The sequence below is a fragment of the Taudactylus pleione genome, unplaced genomic scaffold (assembly GCF_031769625.1).
Source record: "Taudactylus pleione unplaced genomic scaffold, aTauple2 ptg000133l, whole genome shotgun sequence".
Lineage (NCBI taxonomy): Eukaryota > Metazoa > Chordata > Amphibia > Anura > Myobatrachidae > Taudactylus > Taudactylus pleione.
The window spans coordinates 1,229,860-1,253,165 of record NW_028284535.1 but is presented as its reverse complement, the minus strand read 5'-3'; the positions used below and the strand labels follow the sequence as shown (position 1 = coordinate 1,253,165).

At 45.3% G+C, this 23,306-nt stretch overlaps 1 protein-coding gene across 1 annotated transcript in view; it reads right to left on the bottom strand.

The window, feature by feature from the left end:
* The window catches only part of IHO1 (interactor of HORMAD1 1), a 38,827-nt gene extending 17,190 nt beyond the window's left edge, over positions 1 to 21,637 (bottom strand). Inside the window, exons 1-3 of the mRNA XM_088473281.1 lie at positions 21,573 to 21,637; positions 14,476 to 14,539; positions 2,400 to 2,565 (exon numbers count right to left, since the gene is read on the bottom strand). Of these exons, the coding sequence (XP_088329407.1) occupies positions 2,400 to 2,565; positions 14,476 to 14,531 (222 nt within the window). The 5' untranslated portion in view covers positions 14,532 to 14,539; positions 21,573 to 21,637. The remainder of the gene's footprint in view (positions 1 to 2,399; positions 2,566 to 14,475; positions 14,540 to 21,572) is intronic.
* Positions 21,638 to 23,306: the final 1,669 nt, after the last annotated feature.

Genomic DNA, 23,306 nt, shown 5'->3' with positions numbered 1-23,306 from the left:
AACAGCCGCATACATGAAATACAGAGTTAGTCAGCCCTCTGTGTTTGCATGATAAACTTTGACATTAAACAGTGCGCATTAGTAGGATTTCACTCACTGTCTCATCTTACAGCGGCCGCCCTGGAGGTCATAGCAGAGTGCTTGGCAGGCTCATGACCAGCTCAGCACTCGACACATTCAGACTATGGCAGACAGCATAATCAATCCACAATCCTTGATCCTGGCAAAGCTTAGCATAGGGAGATTACAAGCAGCAGGGGTGATTGATCGCAGCCACACAGTGCCACTGAGGGCGGGTCCCCAGCTGTCCAGGACTGGGATTCCAGTTGCGGCATTCCCCCCTGATGGCAGCCCTGCTAGACATGGTCTTTAAAGTTGGTCTGCAGAGTGATTTCAGGGGTTGATTCAGCTGCGGATGCGGTGACAGAGATCATGTAAATTCCCAATTGTCTGGAATCATGCGCATGTGATGTTCAAAACGAGTCCAGCATCAGACTTTCAGTGATTGACAGTCTGCTGCCGTTTCTGGGTGGGGAGGGGGCGGCGACGGTCTCTGTTTCCCAAAACTGAGGCGTGTCGCCACAGTTAAAAGGGTAATGGATAGTCCTGGATCTCCGTCGGCTGATGGAGATTACCTGGCCTCTTTTACTCATCTGCGGCAGTGGCTTACATGAACCCATGGTCACTCAGTCGGCCAAAGGGGTCGCAGATGATCTGATGCTGTTTCTTTGGATGCAGCTAGGATGAGTAATGCATGCAGGAGATGTGAAGCCTCCTGCTGCATTACCATATTACAGCTATTACAGCTGCAGACATGTTAGCAGCTGCGATAGTATACCCGTTTGCAGCTGAATCCCCCCCTCCGTTCTGCAGTGATTTCTGAAACTGAAGTGATTTTGGTAGCTATACTGATTTCTGTTCTGTAAGTCAGTCTGCTCCAGATATACCCCATTCCAAAGGGAATACGCTGCCTGCACTGTCATTAACTCCCAATTTGCAAAGTTATCCAGGTTACAGGCGAGGACAATGGAAAAAAAATAAGGCTGCAGGTGTACTGCAAGGTCCAATCTTTAACCTGGACAACGCAGGGTATCCCAGCTAGTAATTAATAAACAGTAACATCAGAATCGACCATTTATAAAAACCAGTCATCATTTCTGTTACCATCATTTTACACTGGTGAGGGATCAGCAGCGGAACATCCGTCAGAGTGCCCAGAGGCATGGTCTCAAGACACCACCCCCTAGCAACTTCGTCACGCACCCAGCAACCCCCTCTCACGCCTACTTGGAGCTAAGTTGTGAACTCCAGGAGGGGGCAGGACATTTCATCATTGAAGACTGCTTAAATGCATCATGTGTAAATGGGCGCTAATTGCCTGAGAGCTCTGACGGGCCCGGGTACGAAGGGGTAGGCATTTTCAAGAGTAGTGTCCACACCCTCACCCCTAAAAACTTAAACTGCGATGCACGGCGCCCTCTGCACAAGGGGGCGGCTCCAGGGGAGGGGGTGTTCAGCCCCCTGTAACACTTTCCTCTCTGCCCATTACCGTGGCTGCGTCTATATAGCAGCATAGCCGCAGCGGCACATCGGGCAATGAAAGGAGACTGCAGCAGTCTCCGCTCTCTCAATGCCTGATGTGCAGTTGCAGCTGTGCTACTATGCAGGTGCGGCAAACAGTAGAGGCAGAGCAGAGGGAGCAGTCGCAGACCCTTCAACATGACCCGTTCCATTAGGTACAAAATACTCTGCTCCTGAACTTACTTCTTAATTTATGACTGCAGCCACCTGTGGTGAAACACCTGTCTCATCAATTACCTAGTTCAACACAGGTGGCTGCAATCATACATTAGGTGGGAAGTCCAGGAGCAGAGCATTTTGTACCTAATGGAATGGGTCATGTTGGAGGGTAGGCAGTCGCTGACCTGTGTCCCCTGCTGGGCCCCTCCAAACAGCACGGATAAGTAGTGTCCGCCCCTCTCCCCCTCCCCCTCTCAGTACATAACCTGCTCAAACCAAAACTTTACACCAGGGCCGTAACTAGGGGTGTGCGAGTAGTTCCGCCACACAAAGAGCAGGGCCCTGTGAACGACACCGCTGCTGCCCTGTGGTCCCTGCATCTGGCTAGTAGGGTGCCTACAACGGCACCCTGCAGCCAGAATCGCTGCTGCGGTGCTGCCCGGAGCATCCTCTGGATGCTTCAGATAAAGACAGCACAGTCTGTACAGCCCCCCAGCGCATCCTGAGCTGGGGGCTGATGGCCCAGCCCCCCTCAGCAAGACTTCATGCACTCGGGAGCGTGGCCGGCATAGGGCGCAGTAACACCCGGTTACGTTGCTGCTGTACACTGCTGTCTAACTACACATATTTTATGTATGTTTATAAACAATGTTACTTACATCCTGTGAGGATTGATTTGCATTTTTCTGGTATTTTCCTGGTGGATTATAATCCATGGACCCCGACTGAGAGCTATCTGGGCAAAACTGTGAACTGAACAGGAACTGTGAGTCTGTTAGGCTTGAATAATCATTCACACCAGCATTCCGGCTCGACTTGTTTGTCCTGTGATAATTAATATTAGTAAATAGAAATAGTACATATAAGTTGAAAAATGTACTTTGAATTGTTTTTTTTTTTATTTCTCAAATTTTAGTGCCCATTTCATGCACTGCGTGGAACCTCATTAAGAGGCCCAATTATCATTGAATATTGATATAAAATCCCAGAACACACACGTTTTCGGGGGTTTACCTCAAATATTAAGTATCCCCAGGATGTATGAAGGCTGGCAGCAGCTTCCCCCATAGGTTTCTATGGGGGATGCGATGCTGCCAAATGTACCAATATCCGGAATGCAAAGCATTCCCAATATTGGCCCCAGCAGCTAACACCATCTGAAGATATCGTTAGCCGCTGTATCCTATGGGTACTTACCGCATATCAGCCGGCGGAGGGATCTCCCGGAACCCTCCGCCAGCAATGGGTGCAACTCATGTGCAGTCCGCGGGACTGCGCATGTGCAGCAGCCCCAAGTGCACTCCGGCCACATCGCAGGGATGGGCTCCCTGCATGTGCCGGTTAATACATCCGGCCATTTTGATTGCATTTTGCAATGCGATCATGTGTGGTACTGACATGCCCTTATCGCCTTGCAAAAGCGATCATTAATAAAATGGGCCCTAAAAAGTACTTACAGTTCATTGAATCCGTTTCGGGACACTGATGTTGAGGTAGAGAGGGTCTATGTACTGTAAAAGTCTGGCACTTTAAGAAATATGTTCAAGGCTTGCAACCCCTCGTCCTTCTATATTTTCTCCCTGTAAGCTATTGACTTATTTTTCTAACCAAGCCTCAAACGTGCTCTGTAACACATCTACTTATCAAGGCCTATCACAGCTCCTTATAATCCTAAATGACACCTTCTGTCCTACCTCATCTCTTCCCAGATCACATCCCAGTTTTCCCCCACTCCCGTAGCTTGTAAGCTCTCACAGCAGGGCCCTTCATCCTTGTGTTCTCACCCTACAGTGTCCATGTCTCCAGCCCGTCCCAATTAAATCAGCATTTCTAATCCTGTCTGTCTGCTCTCACTTGGTCACTGTCTGTTATCGGTATTATCTGTCACTCAGTTGCATGGACATCTCACTGTGTGATTTATTTTCACTGTACTGCCTGCTGGAATATATTGCATTATTTGTGATTTCTTCTATAAGAGAGTGAGAGAGAGAGTGTGTGAGAGAGAGAGAGAGAGAGAGAGAGAGAGTGTGTGAGAGAGAGAGAAAGAGAGAGAGAGAGAGAGAGATTGATGCGGAGGCAGTAATATGCCCAGTTTGCTCAGGAGGCAAATGCACACATACAGTATGCACTTACGCAGGCCTGTATGCATTTGGCACATACAAATCCTTATGGTTGAAGAGTCAGAATGAGGGTGGGATAGGGCATACTAATGTAGCCAAAGTTCAGCAAGGGTGTGTTCACGAAAATGTGTCTTATACTTGGCCAGTCTGGTGCTACCAGAGCGTGCAGGCAATTTAGACGAAAATAACATGGAACAAACATGGTGTCCACTAAAAATGCCTGCAAGCCCTACAGCTTGTGAGCCAGTACCTAGAGTAGGACTGACATGTCGCACAGCCCCCCACCGGACCTGCCTCTCGAGGACTTTCACCGCCTGTTGCTGAGGGCCGTTTGTGACTGTATTCTCCTCTCCCCCAGTGGGGTGTCAGTAGGATGTTCCAAAATGGCACTTCCTCAGCCCATTCCTGTCATCATACAGCCTCAGAGTCTGTATGGCTGCTGCTAGCCTCAGCAGCGGTTGAAGAGTTAAAGAGAAAGAAAACAAAGAAAATAACCAACTGAATTGAATAAGTAATACATCAGGCAATTGTTTGTTGGTTGCTGGCCCACTCCGTCCTCCTTTGTGCATAATATAAGACTAAAAGATTATCCGTTTTACAGATATTCACTGTTCTGTTCAAGTGACTCCTAAGGGCTCTGACCACAACAAGAAGCAGAACAGACTCCTACATATCAAGTGTCTCATCATGAGGAAACTCTGGGATGACAATCTGCAGGATTAAATGGAATTTTGAGACAACTTTTGGTTGAAAGGAAGGTATTGTTGAATAGACAGCACTACTGTATCTTCGTGAACAGCAATCTAAAGAGATTTACAAGAAAGTCTTCTAGCAGTTGAAATTGCTAAGAGGAAAAATGTTTTTTTTTTAACAAAGACATTTACGTTCCACATACTCTAAAGTGTCTAAGGGATGCTGTTGAAATGCAGACAAAACTATATTCGGATCCCACAAAGCCAGCGGAGGGATATTTATATGGAGCCTGAATGCGGAATACACCTCACAAAAAAGTTTGAATCACAGACAATCTTTTCTGAAAGAAGACAAACGGAACTGAAACCTCAACCTTTAAAGAATTAGGCCTCAATCCCGCATCCAGACATTCCAGTAAAAGCAGGAAGGCTGAAAAAATAAATAAATAAATGGAAAAACCTTTATTTCAAACCATGATATTTGTTATTCCAAAATTCTGTGATAATTTCAGGCTGATGAAGGCTTTCTAGCCTGAAACATAGTCTAAATTACAGAATCGGCAAGGTCCTTAGACTTTAAAATCATGGCTTCAACAGTCATGCTACTAAGGCCAACCAATGTGAAGTTTGATGTAGGAAAAGACAGCTTGTCACAGGAAACAACCTGAAGAACTGACTGACCAGGTTGCAATGGGGTTTGCTGCATTTCACTAAAAACTTAGGGCCTGATTCAGGTTGGCTCGCAAGACTGTGTTCGCACGCACCCGCTTGCTGTGAAAATATGCTAATGAATGCAATCACATGGCAACCGCAGCACTATACCAAGACACCCATCACTGTATAAAGCCACCCACTTCCCATGACATGCATCCGCAAGTCAGCGAAACCATCGGTAACATCAAACCCATACGCACAGTTGTGGTTGACCATGACCTGCCGCACAAACTGCTAAACTTCCTGTTGCCAACTAGATCTCTGGCTACGTATACAATCGCAGGGGCTTCATTATGCACGCCCCTGTAACGGCATTCAAATGCACAGGCACACCTGCGTTCGCCCGACCACCTCCCCTCTCCATCCTCAAATGGTCAATTCCTGTCAATCACTGTGTAATGCGACTGCGTGCTTATTGCGATTGATTCCCGATCACAGCGGTCGGTTCATGCACGCGCACTGCGATGCATGCGCAGAATTCAAACATCGTCTGGCTGCATGCGAACCAACCTGAATCAGGCCCTAAATCTGGAATTGCCTTGAGTGGAAATAAGCAAATTGGACTACCGTCAATGTAGATACCGTCCTAGGGAAATCATCCACAGAGCATGAACTACACTGGACCTCTGATGATGAGCCGTATGTGAAACTTATACACCTCAATAGTCATATGGCTATGTACCTGGAGATGGAAGAATGAATCTGCCTTGGTTAATATGTAGTCAAGGCATAACAGTAATTCCCTTTGCTCTAAAGAGGGCTGCCATTGTGACAATGATTTTATTGATAATTACTTTTGACAGCACATCTGAAAAGCCACTTATGCCCTTCCCAAAATGAAACATGTAAATATACATATTTTGTATCCATGGACACCATGAATTTGACTGGTCCCATGCCCTGAAATCACTGATTTCAACCATTCCATCTTGAAGGATTCAATATGAAGATGAACATTGAGATTCTTTAAATGTAAAACTAGACAGATTGGACTGTACTTCGGACTAGACAGAGGTTTATATATAACCCCATATAACCCCAACCTCCTCTGGTGTGCTGAAACTGTAGTAAATGCATGAATGAATCGCCTCTGATAAAGCCAGTTTTTTACCTTGTGGACAGGAAGTCTTGTTGTTACAAAAACAAAACACATCTTGGAGGGGGCTGTGAAAGCTTTAGAATGTAGTACCGATCCATAGTTCCTCCCACCCAGGTGTCTTTAGTTGAAGTGAAGCACTGGTTCTTGAAGAGAAGAGAGAAGAAAGGTCCCCACCACAAACGATCCTGGGTAGGTTTTGACCAGGGCCGGGCTGCCCATCTGGCACTTCTGGCAAAAGGCTAAATGGGCCGGTCTGGCATCAGACCCTGGCCCAGCAACTTCGCCTCCCAGTGCTCTGCTCGGCCAGGATACTGAGAGGCCAGGCCCTTGTGAGTTGCGGAACGCCCCCACGATGCAAGGCCACGCCCCCTTTGCGGACGTGCAGCCCCAGTCCGTCCCTGGTGGTGACTATCTGTAGATTTTGCAATCTGTCTTTTATAAGACAAAGCCTGTCCTTCATTTCTGTATCCTCCACAAGATGTAAGGAACTGGCCTCGTCAAGGCCGTAAGGCCTTGATAAGGCCATGCGGCCGGAAGGGAGGAATATAGAAGGTCTAAATCTTGGTACATTAGCAGGCAAAAAAAATCTCCTTCTTCCATTTGGCCAACTGATGATCTTTCAGAATTTAGATCCAAAGAGAACATTATCTGATATAGGAATGCCCTCAAGAGTCTCTCAGATTCAGGGGCTGCCTTCCACACTTTATACCGGGATTTCACGGATGAGGCAGAAACATCTATTTATCCATTTGTGGAAGTAGCATCATCACAATCAGTCCTATACCTGGTGCAAGAGATCTGTACGGATCTGTGCATACACTCACATCATCAAAGCCTGCAATTAGCCTACGTGCGTGCGCCCCGTTGCCACACAGTTATGCCCATTGAGCAGCAAGCACAGATTAAACTGAGATGCGCATGACTCTAAATGCCCAAAGTTGCTTATAGTAGCATACGATAGGCCACAGAGCATGCACTGTGCAAAAAATAGCAAAATTTTCCGCAATACGGAGTTGCGTGCAAGTCTGCATATGCCCCAAATTCAGTAACTTAGACATCGATCTTCTGTCCTGGACCTGCTCTGAGAATTGGGTCTGAGACACCCCAGCGGCTACTAATAGAGACTTACGGATGGCTTCAGATTTACTGTTGGAATGATCCTTTAAAGAAGCAGCATTTAAAATAAGTATAGTTGTTATTTTGGATAAACTCACAGCAGGGGCATCAAATGTAGTTGAGGATTCCCGTTTTAATGGTTCTCCAAAGGTAGGGGTTAGCAACATACAATTCTGCGGGAAATCCCAAATTTTGTTTTAATGCTTTGTCCACTGTATAACTACTCTGAAGCTGGGAGATACAGAGAAGATGACAGGCCATTGTCCTGTCAGCACTTTCAGCAGGCATTTCTTGCAGAAAAAAGCACGCCATGGGGGAACTTTAAATGCAGCAGTGAGGACCTTCCCCATTATCCTGCTGTTTATGCACCAAATTAAAATTATCATATAGTATAACGGCACTGAATGGGGGAATAAAAAAATGAAATTGTCCCAGAGCTGGTCTGACCACTAGGCAGCGGGGGAGTGAAAAAGAGGACTTATGTCTTACCGGGATAAATACTTTTCTTTGAATTCCATAGGGGACACAGGCTTAGACCATGGGTATAGGGTGTGCAGGAGGAGTCCAGGCACCAAATAGTTAAACTTCTTCATCTCCCAGCAGCCCCAGCTTTTCCCTCCTATACTCCGCCCCCAGCCCCCAGGCAGGCCAGTTTAGTTAGCAAGCCCAAGGCAGGAGCAAGGAAGAGGAGACGGAAGACCGACCTACACATACTGGTCCAAACACCCAGAAACGCCAAAGGAGGACTGAAAGCAGAGTAAAAACTCCTGCCAGCCTGGTGCGTCAGGGTGGGCGGCCTGTGTCCCCTACGGAGTTCGAAGAAAAGGACTCAACCAGTTAAGACATAAGCCCACTTTTCTTCTTCACAATCCATAGAGGACACAGGCTTAGACCATGGGACGTCCTAAAGCTATCCCATTATGGGAGGGGACGCGCCAAAGCTGCGCTGAGAACCCCTTCGACCAAAAGCCGCATGCGCGGCAGCGAAGGTGGCAAATGAACAGAAGCGGAATAAATAATGTCAGCAGAGCCCAAGAGCTCAAAGGGTGACAACTGAAGAGCCCGAAGCACCAAAGACAAAGTCCAAGGAGCCGAGGAACAACAACGTCCGAGGAGGAAAGATCGTACGACAGGCATCCGAGTAACTGCTTCCAAAGAGGACAATGTGGGAACCTGCAACTGCCAAGAGAGGCGTAGGGACAAATCCAGACACACCAGCTGAAGGGAGAGGACCCAAGAGAGCAGAACCCACTGGGAATAAAATTCCAGGCGGAGCCCCAAGCAAAGTAAATCTGCCGAAGCAGTGACAAAGGCTTGCAGAGAAGAACTTACGGACATACAGCAGAGTACGAATGACCAACCTGGAGAACCCAGAAGTGCTAAAGACAGAGTCAAGAGCAACGAGACGGGCCAGATTCGGAAAGAAGCACAGGCCGTGAGACAGAAGATCCACCCACCAGAAAGATACAGCAGAGCGTTCATAGAAGATCTGCGTACCAAGCTTACCAAGGCCCTTAGGATGCAACCAGGATTGCCATGCCTCCCACCAGAACGATACAGCAGAGCGTTGATAGAAGATCTGCATACCAAGCTTAGCAAGGCCCTTAGGATGCAACCAGGATTGCCATGCCTCCCTCCCACTGCAGCTTGCGGAGGACCCGTGGATCCACACAATTGGAAGGGAAGGCATATAAGAGAAGTAACTCCTGCTGGACCGGCAAGATGTCCACCTGAAGGGCTCCTCCACCTGAAGGGCTCCCGGAACCCTGGTATGGGTAGGTAACATTATCTAAAGCCGGATTCGAACCCAGGTACCTGGTATACTATATGCTGTGACATAGCCCTTTGAGGCACAGCAGCTTCATAGCAGTACCTCAATAATCTGTGTTCGTGCCGAGATGACACCAAGGCGATGTTTGGCCACCCCCAGTGAAGAACTAGGATCCGAAAGGCGTGTAGACAAAGCCCCCATTCGCCTGGGTAGGTGCCCAGGTGACCGAGGAACCTCTCTTCCCTAACCCGGACTCTGGGGAAGAAGTCTATCAACAGAGCCAGAAGTTGACACAGATGAGAACTCGACTCACCTCTTCAATGCGAGTGCCACTGGAGAGCTCTGAAGATTTTTTGCAGATCCACAAAGTTGATCGGCACCCAGCTCACGGAGGCTGTTCACTGACCTGGAAGGTTGTTGACATCGGTGGTGAGGAGGACCCTGTGTGGAATCCCAAAAGGGGCGGCCCCAGTGTGACGAATGTGGAGACAAACGAGCCCAGGATTTGAATGAAAGAGTGTATTGACAGTCAGTGATAACTAAAAACCTTGTGAATCTTTCATATGGTACATCTCCAGCGACGGAGTCCAGGTGGAATATATCCCAGTGATAATCATCTTTCCGTGGGACTGGAGAGACCTAATAAGAGACCCATGTGTTCCTTGAGAACATCCGGAGACTGGCAAGGATCAGAAAGTTGTTTAGAGAAGGTAGAAACCTGATGCCCCTGCGGCGTAAATGATTTACCATGACTTTTCGTTAAAAGTCTATGGGCTCTGGAAAGACCAAATGGCAATGTCTGAAAGTGAAAATGCTGCTCTCGGACCCCCAGCCAGAGTAAAAACTCTGGTGACTGGGCCAGAAAGGAACCTTGAAATAGACCTCCCGCAAAACCAAGGTTGCCCTGAGATCACACAGAGCCAGAATGATGGATAGAGACTCCTTGGTTCACCAAAAAGCCTGTTGAGGAATTTCAGGTGAACAACAAAGAGCCTGGCCAAAAAGTACCACTCAGGAGGCCAGCAGGGCGTGACCAGTAGGAAAATAGGATCTAAGGCCGTTCCACCCTCAGGCATCCTATGCGGTCACCATCCAGGTGATGAAAACAGCAAAAGACATCCTCCTACGCTGGGAATCCCCCTAGGTGGAGGTCTGCCTAGCAAAGCGCAAGCCTGTCAGTAGGCCTGGGGGTAGGATAACTGGTAGACCAAGGTAACCCGGCCGTGAGAAAGGTTGGTCCTTGGACCTTCCCTCCAAGGAAAGTAGCGAAAATTAGAAATTTGCAACCTAAGTCACAGAAGGGGGGAAGGTCGACCTGGACACTGTCATTGTGGCTACCATCCTGACCAAAACAGGAGAACAGCAAATGACCTGAAAGCAGAAGTGCCCCTATGGCTTTCTAAAGTCTGAGTCAGTGCATCAGAAATTAAGCCAGAGAGTTTGCCTAACCACCACCAAGGATGCTGACACCTGTAGTCAGAACACCACTATTGTCGTCTCTTTAAAAAAAAAAAACTCTGATGTTCTCACCTGTCGCAGCTGCTAAAGAGCATCTGTTCAAACTCCAATGACTTTAGCTACCTAAGTCAGGAATAGATGCGCCTGCAGACTATAAGACGTGTTTGAGGAAAGGTCCATGTCCTTTCCGACGGATCCCAAGGGACGCCATATTTGGACTAGGAAGGGCAGCATTCTTGACTAGGCGGGCCAAGTGAGCATTCCCTGAGGAGGCGGCTCATTATGCCCGGTCCACAGCAGGTAATTGAAGGGGGCAAGGAACTTAGAAACAAGGAGGTGCCTACTAGCCTTAGTGGTCCGTAGCCTACCACTTCTGGTATTCCCAGGCGGTCCAAGAACAAACCAAGACCTGACCCTGTTTAGCTTCCGAGATCAGACGACATCGGGCACATTCAGGGTGGTGTGGCCATAGGCCTCGGTAACCTTGAATCTAAGAACAGCTCGTATCCCATTAAACCAGGTGCTACATTTGGCTGCGGTATGGTCTGAAATATTAGACATAGTGTCCCAATGTTCTCAAAGAGGTATAGGCAAGGTGATTTGGGCGCTCCACTAAGATATAATGCAGCTCTTTGCACATCAAAAGATCTATCCCAGAGATCATAGAACATGTAAACAATATTAAAGTATAATGTGTAGAATAGCGCTAATGTCATCTGACCTAAATAGTAAAAAGACTTATACTTAGCTTAAAGTAAGATAATGGAATTCCTTTGCTTTTATTCAAACGAACAAAACCTCAGTGGTGATGAAATATTACCACGGTACATGAAAATAAATAACAATGTGTAAATCAAACATTGCAATAAGTTTCTTTTTTTGGAGTTCAAACAAATACACAGCCAGAAATAGGTATGGCAGACCGTACCCACACTCACTATTCAGAGAGGGGGGAGACTCCTATATTGGTATCTTTGGGCGGAGATTCACTACTATAAAATAGCCTTCCCCTGCCTAGGATAGTTTTCTCCTATTATCCAGAGATTTGCAAGCGGAGGTATCATACCTCACTTACAGTAATAAAAGGGCGTGGCCGAAAAGGGCGTGGCATCGTGTCCCAGAGGCGTGGCCTCGCGGCCCGAACCCCGGTGGTCCCGTTCTTGTTACTGCAGGGGGGTGCAGAAGGTGCCTTGTGGCAGCGCCGGCTCCCTTACAATGTCAGGAGCCGAGAGCTGCACTCAATGCTACAGTGCAGCACTCGACTCCTGACACTGAAGGGGAGTCTGCACCTTGCTGTCACCCTTCGTCAGGTGACACCCGGGTGCGGGCCGCACCCCCCGCACCCCCCTTGTGACGCCACTGCAGGGAGACAGGAGCCCTTACTCTCTCCAGACACTAAAGTACACACGGTACGATTTTCTTGAAAGATATGAACAATAACGATATCGTACATCATTATATCGTTAATCTTTATGTACCAAGCAACCTATCATCGGCCAACGATGCGCGTTCCCGCACGGACGATAACAATATCATTGGTCTGCCATGCATGCAGGCCAACCTGGACGATATTGTTAATTTTCCATAGGGGTTTGCGATCGTTGGTCGTTCATCGTTGGTGATATCTTTTGTGTGTGGATGAAATATATATCGTTCATCCAACACACCAGGGAATTCAAGGGAGATCGTTCAGCGATGTCGATCACTGAACAGATTGTCCCGTGTGTATGCAGCTTAACTGAAGCAGGCACAATGTAAAATGGCTGCTCAGCATGACAGCTGGGAGGGTAGAAAGAGGGGGGGGGACTCCCTGTGGCATGGCTGTCGCAATGAGGGAACGCGCCAAGGGAGCGGGAGAGGGTCTGAATGGGTGAGCCTACCCCCCCCCCCTTGCTGATACTACATCTCCCAGGGCAATGGCTGCTTCTAATGAAGCACCCCATTGCCTGTGCCCTGGTGGTCTAGAGGAGGCACCAGGTGGCCTGGGCGAATGCTGCAGGCACCAAACTGAACTGGCCTGCCTGGGAGCGGGAGGAGCCGGGGCTGCTGGGAAAAGAAGAAGTTTAACTATTTGGTGCCCGGACTCCTCCTGCTCACCCTATACCAATGGTCTAAGCCTGTGTCCCCTATGGATTGTGAAGCTGAAACTAGAGTTATCTTCTTGTGTATAAAGGCAGCTCAGGGCCAGGCTCATAAGTGCAGTCCTGATGACAAAATAACGGCTGCAGAGGAAGGTAGTAGTTGCCCCGGGTCCGCCATCACTACTTGCTGTGGTAGTGACAGGTGTCCCATCACTACAGCCTGTAAAGAGAATGGGGAAGTGGCTGTAAGAGATGCCTTCTGCACCTCAGCCATCTTCTCAGTAAGCTAAGTAGCCTGAAAGTCATATCTCTGTCAGAACATAGATACCAGAATTAGACCAGAATTGAGTACGAGATGCCGGCGCTGGTATCTTGGCGGTTAAAATCCTGACGCTGGCATCCCAACAGGGTTAAGATACCGACACATGTCGGTAGGTACCCTAACGATTCCCCTCTCCTTACCCCTAACCCTCCCCGGTGTCTAAACCTAACCTCCCCCTCCCCGCTCCCTAAACCTAACCCTTCCCCCTTAGTGCCTAACCCTAACCCTCCCCCTAACTCTACCCCTTCGGGATGCCGGTGTCAGGATTCCAACCCCTACTCGCCGGCAACACATGTGCCGGGATTATGACAGCATCCTGATGTATCAAGCCTTTTAAAGAATATGGAAGTGGAGAAGTTTCCCATAGCAACCAATCAGCTTCTACTTATTATTTTTAGAAGGTACTTGATAAATACTAGCTAGAAGCTGATTGGTCTTTTACTTGTCTACTATTTCGAAGGCTTGATACATCTCCCCCGTAATATTTTAAAGTGCACGAGCTCTTACTCGCATTTACAGTATATATTGTTCCAGGGCCCCCAATGGATGTTAGAGAAAAATCAATAGCTCACTCATAGGAAGAGAGGATCTTTCCGGGTGAGCGCCGACAACTTAATTTAATGTCGGACACACATATCCTAAGTTTCATTTTTCCATGCTTATGCTGTGCATGCTAGTTATGTATGGATAAAACCATGAATTGTACGGTGCAGTTCTGTGTGCATTTGAATACACCGCAAATAAACACTATCTTTGGCTGCAGTGATAAGTAAGCCTGGGTCCACACTGTACGAAGGTGCGACCCAGCGATGCAGTACATTGCGCCTGCCGTTCACACTGCACGATCCTGTGTACGATGGCGCAATGTATCGTTACATGCTGCATGTAACAGCACCACATCGTTTATTGCATTGTCTCATCTGCCGTTTAGAACAGCAGATGGGATGATGTGATGAACAACCGTTGTGAACGCAAACACTGTACAATGTGTACGATATATCGTCCCAATCCGCGTCGCAGTGATATATCGTACGATATGTCGTATAGTGGGTACCCAGCTTAAGATTGCAAGGTGGCAATCTATGCTGAGCTCACAGAGCTGGTCATAAATTAATTATCCCCATTGTCTCATTGAGTGAAATAAAGGCAAATTACAGTTTATGTTAGTTTGTTAATAAATAGCATTTCTGGAATCCAAAATATTTATCATGCAAACAGTACAATATATAGTGATTTTTGCTTTAACAAATGAGCACAAAACTCACTGTTTATAAACCATCTGTCTCATGGTTCAACTTAAAATATTTTTCTCTCATTACTTTTGGAAAATAAATTACATTGTAAGTACAGAAAACCCCTCACCCGGCTCCTGGAGGGACGCTGAACATGTCTTTGATGTTCCAAACATTGAAATTCATTATTAAGCCTGCGTAAAAAACACAAAAAAACAAATTCTAACTATATACATACATTTTATACACCAATTGGTATCACATGACAATGAAATATGTATTTGTAAACAATAATATATTTCATTATTTTGAATGAGAATTCAAATTACGAAGAGGGAACGAAGCTAAATACAAGTAGACCAATGTAGTAAGTGTGAGAAGTCATTTCTGCGAGGCAGCAAAGGTTTGTTTTACTTATTTCCACCAGTAACATTTTTGTATACATCTCTTGCGTTAATAGCTAATTGCTCCTTTGGACAGTGGTTAGCCCATTAAACATATAAAAAGAGGTACGTTCTGAGCCGTAGATAGCAGCATATTATTGGTTACGGTCTGGAGGAATAGAATATAATTTTTGGCAATAGCTTACAGTTAAATGCTGCTCCCTGAACACTACCTATTCCAGACTCTTCTGTTTAGTAGATAATGCAATTTAACATTGCCACACTAGAATATAGAAGTTATGCAATATAATACAGTGAGACTGAGCTTGTGGATATTCAGTATTATCTGATGATAGCACACACCCTTGTCAGCTTTGTCCCTGAACTTTTCTGCTGCAAGCATTACGCCTAGGGGCCGTATTCAATTCGGAGTGAAAAGCAGAGATCCGAGTAAAAGTATAGCCGATTGCGACTTTTTGCCAGGCGGAAACTTATCTCCGCATTCAATTGCAAATACTAACGCAATGCAATGTAATAGGCGAAAAAGATTCGCCTCTGAATAGGTGGAGAAAAAAAGTGCAAAATCGCTATTTTGGGGTGCAAAGGTGGGGAGATCACTCAGCACCCTTGGGACAGCCCCCCAAAGGATAACTGCGTCAAAAAAACGCTAAAAAAGTCAGAAACACCCCAAAAAAGCACTTTGAAAAAGGGGAGAAAAAGTGCAAGGTGGGGGTACAAACATAAAGACTAGTGAAATAGACTTTTGGGGGGTCTGCAAGTATGGGTGAGGTTTTCTTTCATTGCAGGTGTTTGCTGACGGTGCGTTTTTTAAGTTTCTTATAACTTCACTTTAGCAACTTTTAAATATGCTTGCACCCATTTTCAAGTACCCCAAATTTGACAGGAACTACTTATTTTCTCCAAAAAAAACTTCTTTATGCCATTCTTCACCACTTGTGCAATTAGTGCCAATTGTGCGAACTTAAGTACCCAAAACTGTTTCATTAGGGCTAATCGGGCACTACTACATTGATCCCCAATGTTTCCGCATTTTTTTGGGGGGTGCAGGCTGATTTCCCCGAGTCAGACACCACTTTTCGCCTGTTCTGACTTCGCGTCTCCGTTTTCGAGTATTTTGGGATTAAATAGGGCGAATCGCGGGTACCAGCACGATAAATTTCCACGGCTAAAATACGCGATGTAGGCGAAGACTCCGGCAGGCAAAACTGAATACAGGCCTAGATTTGAAAGGAGCTGTTCCACATCATAAAATGATCTCATTTGAGGTTCATGTTTTATAAGAAGAATAATGCCCACAAGAAAGTTATTTGCAGGATTTTCAGAAAATAAGGATCAGAAAACCAGAAATGATATATTAAGAAAATTTTAAATATTAATGTTTTCAATAAGAGGTCTTCCCTGAATAACCATTCCTTCCAACTGTCCAAATTTAGGGGGGACAGTCTGTATTCAAGGGCTTTATTCCATTTTCCTGATCGGGACTTCATTGTCCTGATCGGCCAGGCAGTTTGTGAGATTAAGTCCCATTCACTGTTGCTTTGCAAATGGAATGATATGTTGGGTGGTCCAGCTGTTGTGGCGTGACGAAGCACCCTATCATGCCCAAAGTGGCAGCGTGCGCATGGACTGGTCCTGATTCAAGAAGCACACATACTGGGAGGTCTCTATTAGCTGATATAACTATTGCTCTGTATTACTTAGCTGAAAATTGGAACTTTGTAAATATAAGAAGCCTATTTGCCTCAGTATGCTTCCCTGTAAATATTTTGAGAAATAAAAAATGGCATTTTCTGAATTAGAAAAGGCACCAAAATCATATTGTGGTACATTGATAAAGACAAATCATACAGATACAAATTGCAAGTACACATCATAAACAGAAACATAATAACAAATCATATGGATACAGATTACAAATATATATCATACATATACAATTACGTATAGATGTGCATATACCAATTCCATAACATACTGGTACAAGTATGCATAAAAACAAAATAAGTACATACAAGTAGGTCGGAGGAAGTGCAGGCACATTGGAGCGATGTTGGGCCATATTGCTGTTTCGTAACAACAAAGCACCTACATCGCTCAGTGTGTACCGGTGATTGAGCGATCCCGCAGCCACTAGGTTTGATGTGCTGCGCATTAAACCTAGCGATATCGCTTGTGACCTGTAGTAAGTTAATGAAGGACGGAGCAGTGATCGTTCCATCGTTAATTATAACTCGTTCAATTGTGGACGGGCAATCCCCATTCAAGGGCATTCGTTCTGTTGTCGCAATGAAAGCCCACTGCTCCAGTGTTTAACCAGCTATAGAGTAGAAAGGTACCTGCTCATGAGAGCTTACAGTTTAGAGCAGTGGTTCCCAAACTTTTTTGAATCACGGCGCCCTAGTGTATCAGCATTGTTTTCACAGCACACCTAAGCCAAAAGTTTGTTATTGAGAAATTCAGAATTTTTTTTTTTAGTAAAGTGTAGTAAATTGTGCTGACCGGTCATCCTTGGGTTAAATACCATATTCTGTACTTTTCAGACATAGGGGCCTATTCATTAAACCTAAAAATTCTCTGGAGATAATTAGCTTTAGAACTCTCATGGAGTTCTAGCTAATTATAGGTGGAATTCATCATTCCACCTCTCCATTAGTATCTATTCCGAAAAGCTGTCATTTTTGCGATGACAGCTTTTCGGAAAATAGATACTTTTCCCTGCCTACACTACCTTATCGCATCTGGAAACAGTGCTGCGCATGCGCTGTTACATCTGTAAAACCAGCGCATGCGCAGTACTGCCTACAGATGCGTTAAGTTGTGTACCCCCCGACTTACCTGTCCGCGCAGCAGCCTCCGGCTCCTTCCTGCTGGTCTGTCATGTGGTTTCCCAGCAGACCACATGACAGATTAGAAAAAAAAAAAACTTTTTTTTTTTTTTTTGTCTAATCTTTCTTGTGCTCTGCTGGGGAGCACACATGTCCGACCGGCCTCCGGAGCCTGAGGACGGAGCAGAGCGCCGGAGGGACTCGTTGGGGGACCTGCACACGCGGATACAGGTAAGTTTCACCTGCTATTCGCCACCTCACAGTGGCGAATAGTAACTGCATCAAATTCCGAAAATTGATAATTTTCGGAATTTGATGAATACCACAATTTCCACATCCCCATACTAATGTATGGGAAGTGTGGAAATTAACGCAGGGGAATTTAGCAAGGAGATATCTGTGATATCTCCTGTGCTTAGTGGCTACATGAATACCAAAATAACGTTATTTAAGGAAAATGTCCTTAAAAACGTTATTTTAGTGTTGATGAATAGGCCCCATAAGCAATTAAGAAGCAACACTTACTACACAAGGACAAAAAAATTATTACACAGTGTTATACTAGCGAAGTTGCAATCTACATTATCCAAACAGTGAAACACTCATATAGACGGAACATTATTTGGAAACAAATAACAGTGCAGAGTTTACACATACAGTGGGACGCTTGGTTCCTTATTCCATCATCCATTGCTGGGTCTCCTAAATCCCTTTAATTTATTGTAACACTCCAGATTAGCACAGATAGAACTCAGGTTCCTCAATCTCAGTCACGACTTCTTTTTTTAACTAGGCTTGAAACTTATCACACTTGAAACAACAGTCATTCACAAGTTGCCAAAAACAGATACTGTTTCAAGTAGATTCTATACACTTTAAATAGTTTGCAATTTAGCGAATAGTGAGTGACCTCAATATCTTTAATAAATATAGGTACCTTCCACCCCAATTGCTTTTTCTCTCCTGATGTAAGGCCATTGATTGAATTGTTCTTAGAAATAATTTTCAAACACGGCAGTTTAATGTGATTAAATTAAATTTGCTGATTTATTCTGAAGTATATATAATTCCTGTTTTTGGCAGCAGCACCCCATTCCTAAGTGCCATAGGTACTGTTGGTCTTTTCCCTATTCAAAATACAACCATATTTCCCAGTCATGGTTGCCGACTGTCTTTAGTTTTTATTAACAAGTTACTGGAAATGCCTCATCTTATCAAAAGTGACCAAATGTCCAATACCATTTTGGCACTTTAATTATACAAGTACCACTAGACTTTGCCATTTCATTTATCACTGTGTTCCCTGTCTGTGTGTCTCACTACCTTTTCCTTCAGTTCACAATGTCACAGTCTAGGTCAGTGGTGGGGAACCCTGGCACTCCAGCTGCTGTGGGACTACATATCCCAGCATGCATTGCCAGAGTTTTGCTATTAGGGAATACTAAAACTGCGGCAGGGCATGCTGGGATATGTAGTTCCACAGCAGCTGGAGTGCCAGGGTTCGCCACCACTGGTCTAGGTGGTAGGCAGCCCCAGAGCTTTCAGAGGATAATTTAATTGTAGGGTTGGCCATCGACCATCAATGCTTGATGTTCAAGGTCGATGGTCCATGTTTTCCCCATTGATGGCTGAGTTTGATATTTCTCCACCATTTATGGTTTTCCAGCGATGTTTTCAGGCCAATGATAACACAGAGCAGGAGGGGGGATCAGAGTATCACCATGGCAAGACCATCGGCTTCTCGCAACGTTTTCAGGCCAATAATAATACAAAGTAGGAGAAGGAGTCTGTGCATCACCACGGTAAGACCATCAGCTTCTCGTGGGACATCATCTTTGGTATTTCACCGTGCCAGCATTTTGATCTAACCTACTTTCTGGAAGAATAGTCATCATCCCATGGACAATGCTGCTGGCAGCGTAGGGACTGCTATGTTCCAGACCCTATGACATGTGTGGTAGGGATGTGGTCTAAACCATCAATATTTTTCAGTGATTTTCACAGTGATAATAGTGTATGTAAAATAACTTGCCTCTCCGACAAGGTCCAGCAGTGTCCTCCTCAGTGTCATCTTCTGCTCTATTGCTGGCAGGTCTAACGCTAATGAGTAATGTGCATGCAAGTTGTTCCTGATTATTTAGCAGGTTTAAAAATATTTTTGACACAACCAGGATTAGATGACAGAAGGCATGTGAACGTACACACTCTACCAAAGTCTGACCAACTGGTTGGTCGGAAGTTGCTTATGTGAGAATAGGACAAATGTGCAACCAGCTTTGGGGCCAGATTCAAATAGGTGCATATATGGCCAATCTTATCGCCGGCGCAGGTGAAATATTTTGTGGCAAATTACTCGCAATAATTAGATTGTGTAAAACAGGCGAAAACTTTTCACCATCTCAGACCAGGTGAAAAAGTAGCAAAATTGCTATTTTTCCTAAAAATTTGGGGATTTCTTTCAGAACCCTTTGGACACCACCCCTCATGAGAAATTACCTCAAAAGTTTTTCGTAATTTGGCGTAAAACAACCGGTCAAATTTTGGGTGGAAAAAAATGTAAAAAAAGATTAATATTAGTTTAACGTATTGGGTCTGGTATTTCGGGGGCTATATGGATGTGTCATGTGTTTAAAACATTGCACGTGGTTGCAGCAGGCGCTACTTTAATGTTTTTTAAAAGTGCACTTTTACAACACGAAAATATATTTGCACCCAATTATACGTACCGCCAATTTACCTGGAACAGTCATTTTCCTGGAAAAAAATTGCTATCGTTTTTTAACACTTTTTCATACATGCAAAGTACCGCCAACTGATGCAATTTAATCCCCAAAATACTTTTATTACTGCCAAACGCACACCTCTAAAATAATTTCCGATGTACGTCAGCCATTTTTTGGGGTAAAGACGCAATTTCCTGCATGTCCTGACTTTTTCACCTGTTTTATATTGCACCTATGCGTTTTCGCCTGTTTTTTTGGCAAAATTCGGCTGATTTCGCACCCAATTGAATCCGGCCCTAGATCCTGATTCAGAGGCGCTCACTATTTGCGGGTGCTCGCTCTGAATCAGAGCGGATTTTAAAAATAAAAAAAAATCCGCCTCCAGGCCGCTCGTATAGCTGTGAGTGACCACCCACAGCTTGTGCAGGCGGCCTGGCGTTGGTTCGCGATTATCGCGACCATCGGGCTTGCGACGAGACCCATGTGGTAGGGTCTCGTTCACTGCAAGCCCCAGTGATCTTCCTGCTCTAATAGAGCAGGAAGTTCACTACTAACATCACGTGTGATGTCAGTAGGGCCGCCCATAAACGGCAGGCGTTCCTTCGGGATCGGGAACGCCTGTTTGTGCAGCCCCCCCCCGACCCGCCTAGAAAACGGGGCGAGCTGTTGATCAACATCGACAGCCGCCCCGTCTTGTAGCGAGCCCCGGATTTTCACTTGCTCCGGGGCTCGCGCGCATGCGCATTGCCTGACCATCGACCCGCTTGCGAGCGGGTCTGAGTCAGGCCCCTAGTCCTCATTTGAATGACGGGTCTATAATTCACAAGAAGCCTCATATCTCTTACTCCATACATAAGGTAGTTACACCTGTTCTTATTTATGGGATTTTTTTTATTGACTTTTTTAAGAACTCTGAAACAAGAAAACAAGATGGGCTTATAACCATGTGCAGAGAAGTCATTCTGGTAGTTGTAGTGCACGAGTCTGTATAAAGTCCTTACTGATGCCTCTGCTATATGCTTGGGCAACTTGTACATTTCCAGCTACTGTGGAACTACAAGTCCCAGTACATCCTGTCGCTGTAGCTACATAGTAGCTGGGGAACCAGCAACCTGATAACACTCATTGTAATCCCCAATCCCGTCTATAGCTATAGACCCTGCCCGTCTCCCTGCTCTAACATGGTTCAGTGTGGCAGCCCCTCCCATTTCCTCCCAGCCTGGGACCTGTAAAGATGGCGGCAGTGGCGTAGTGCCCTTTGGCGGCTGATTTTACCTCACAGCTTTCTCCCCGTGGGCAGCAGAGGGGCGGCGGCTCCTGCCGTGCCCCTCCCCGTGCTGACCACTGCGCGCGCACCTCCCCCTCTTCCCGCTTCTTCTTCTTCCATGCAATGTGCGTGTGTGAGGGAGTCACTGTCAGACAGGGCGATCTTTGCTAAGCAGCAGGGTCCTCCCCCACTCTGTAATGGTGGTGGGTGGCCTAAAACAGTATGATGAGGATTCTGAATGAAGTTTCATTTATAACAAATCCAATAGCTACCAGTTGCTATGTATCTATATAGATATATCAGTATATAGCATATACATATATATAAATCATACATGACTACAGGGAGGCTCCTTATTCTTGGGTGGCACTCTTCCAGATGCCCAATAGAATAGGCAGTTTACTATGAATCCAGACTCTCCAACATGACCCCTTCCTTCCGGTACAAAAAGCTCTGCTCCTGGATTTCTCTCTTAATTGATGATTGCAGCCACCTGTGGTGATACACATGCCTCATCTATTAACAAGCTCAACACAGGTGTCTGCAATCATTAGGTGGGACGCCCAGGAGCATAGCATTTTGTACTGGATGGAAGGGGACATGTTGGAGGGTAGCAGTGGCGTGTTCATCCCAGACGCCCGGAAGCAAGTTATAATTTGGTGCCCCCCTAAAAAAAAAGGAAAATAATTCAATTATGGTACATATCTATCACATATGCACAAAAACACTAATATAAAATAGACAAGTCAAATGGTCAGATAAACTGTTGGCGCTTCTGAGTAAGCTGCAGCCCCTTCAAATAATCTTCCCTAAAAGATCTGGATAAACACTGAAGAAACAAAAAATTGAAGGATGGCGCTACTTGCTTTATCACAAATTAATAATAAATAAGAAGGTTGGATACTTATCCGTAAATGCAGAGCTAATAATGTCCCTCTTAAGATGATTGTTCTTTTTTTCCCTTTTTTTTTACCAGAGGCTCCGTGGACACATGGAAAAAGAGGGGGTGTATATAGTATCAGTGTGATGATGTATTAGATAATGGAACACATCATACTCATTGAAGAACAATGGTAAAGGTATGAACTGAAGCGTACCCCAACTCACTGATTGAGAGATGGGTGTGCTCCTATATGGTTATCTCTATCGTCCAATATTAGTGCACACAACTCAAAACTTCTGGTTAAAAACACCACATCATGGTATCTTTCATTCCAGATAGTTTTATATATAGGTATCTACATCATCCAATAGTGTATAAAAAGCAGGCGTACCCCAACTCACTGAATAAGAGATGGGTATATTCTTTGTAATGGTATCTTTAAAGCCCAAATTCATGGAACCAAGTCTGGACACACACCTAGACTTACATATTCATGACAAGAAAATGTATGTAAAGGTATCTTTCACCCAAGATGAAATTTGAAGGCAGAATGCGTACCGGTACTCACAAAGCTAGTAGTAAGCAACCCATAAAGGTATCTTTCATTCCAAATTTCTTGCTAACTTTCTTTGCGTAGAACATATATCATTCCTCCCGCAATCCAAGGATAATGAGTAGTTTATAAAAATGAATATAATTTAATGTAAACAACGATTCCATAAATACAAATAGATATAAAAATGTTCTCTAGAGGGATCAGCTGCGTGGTGACAGACTCAGGCAATCTAGGTGCGGAGATAAAAGGAGTCCGGATCCCAATTTATGCAAAACACTGGATCATAATATGCAATTCTCCAAC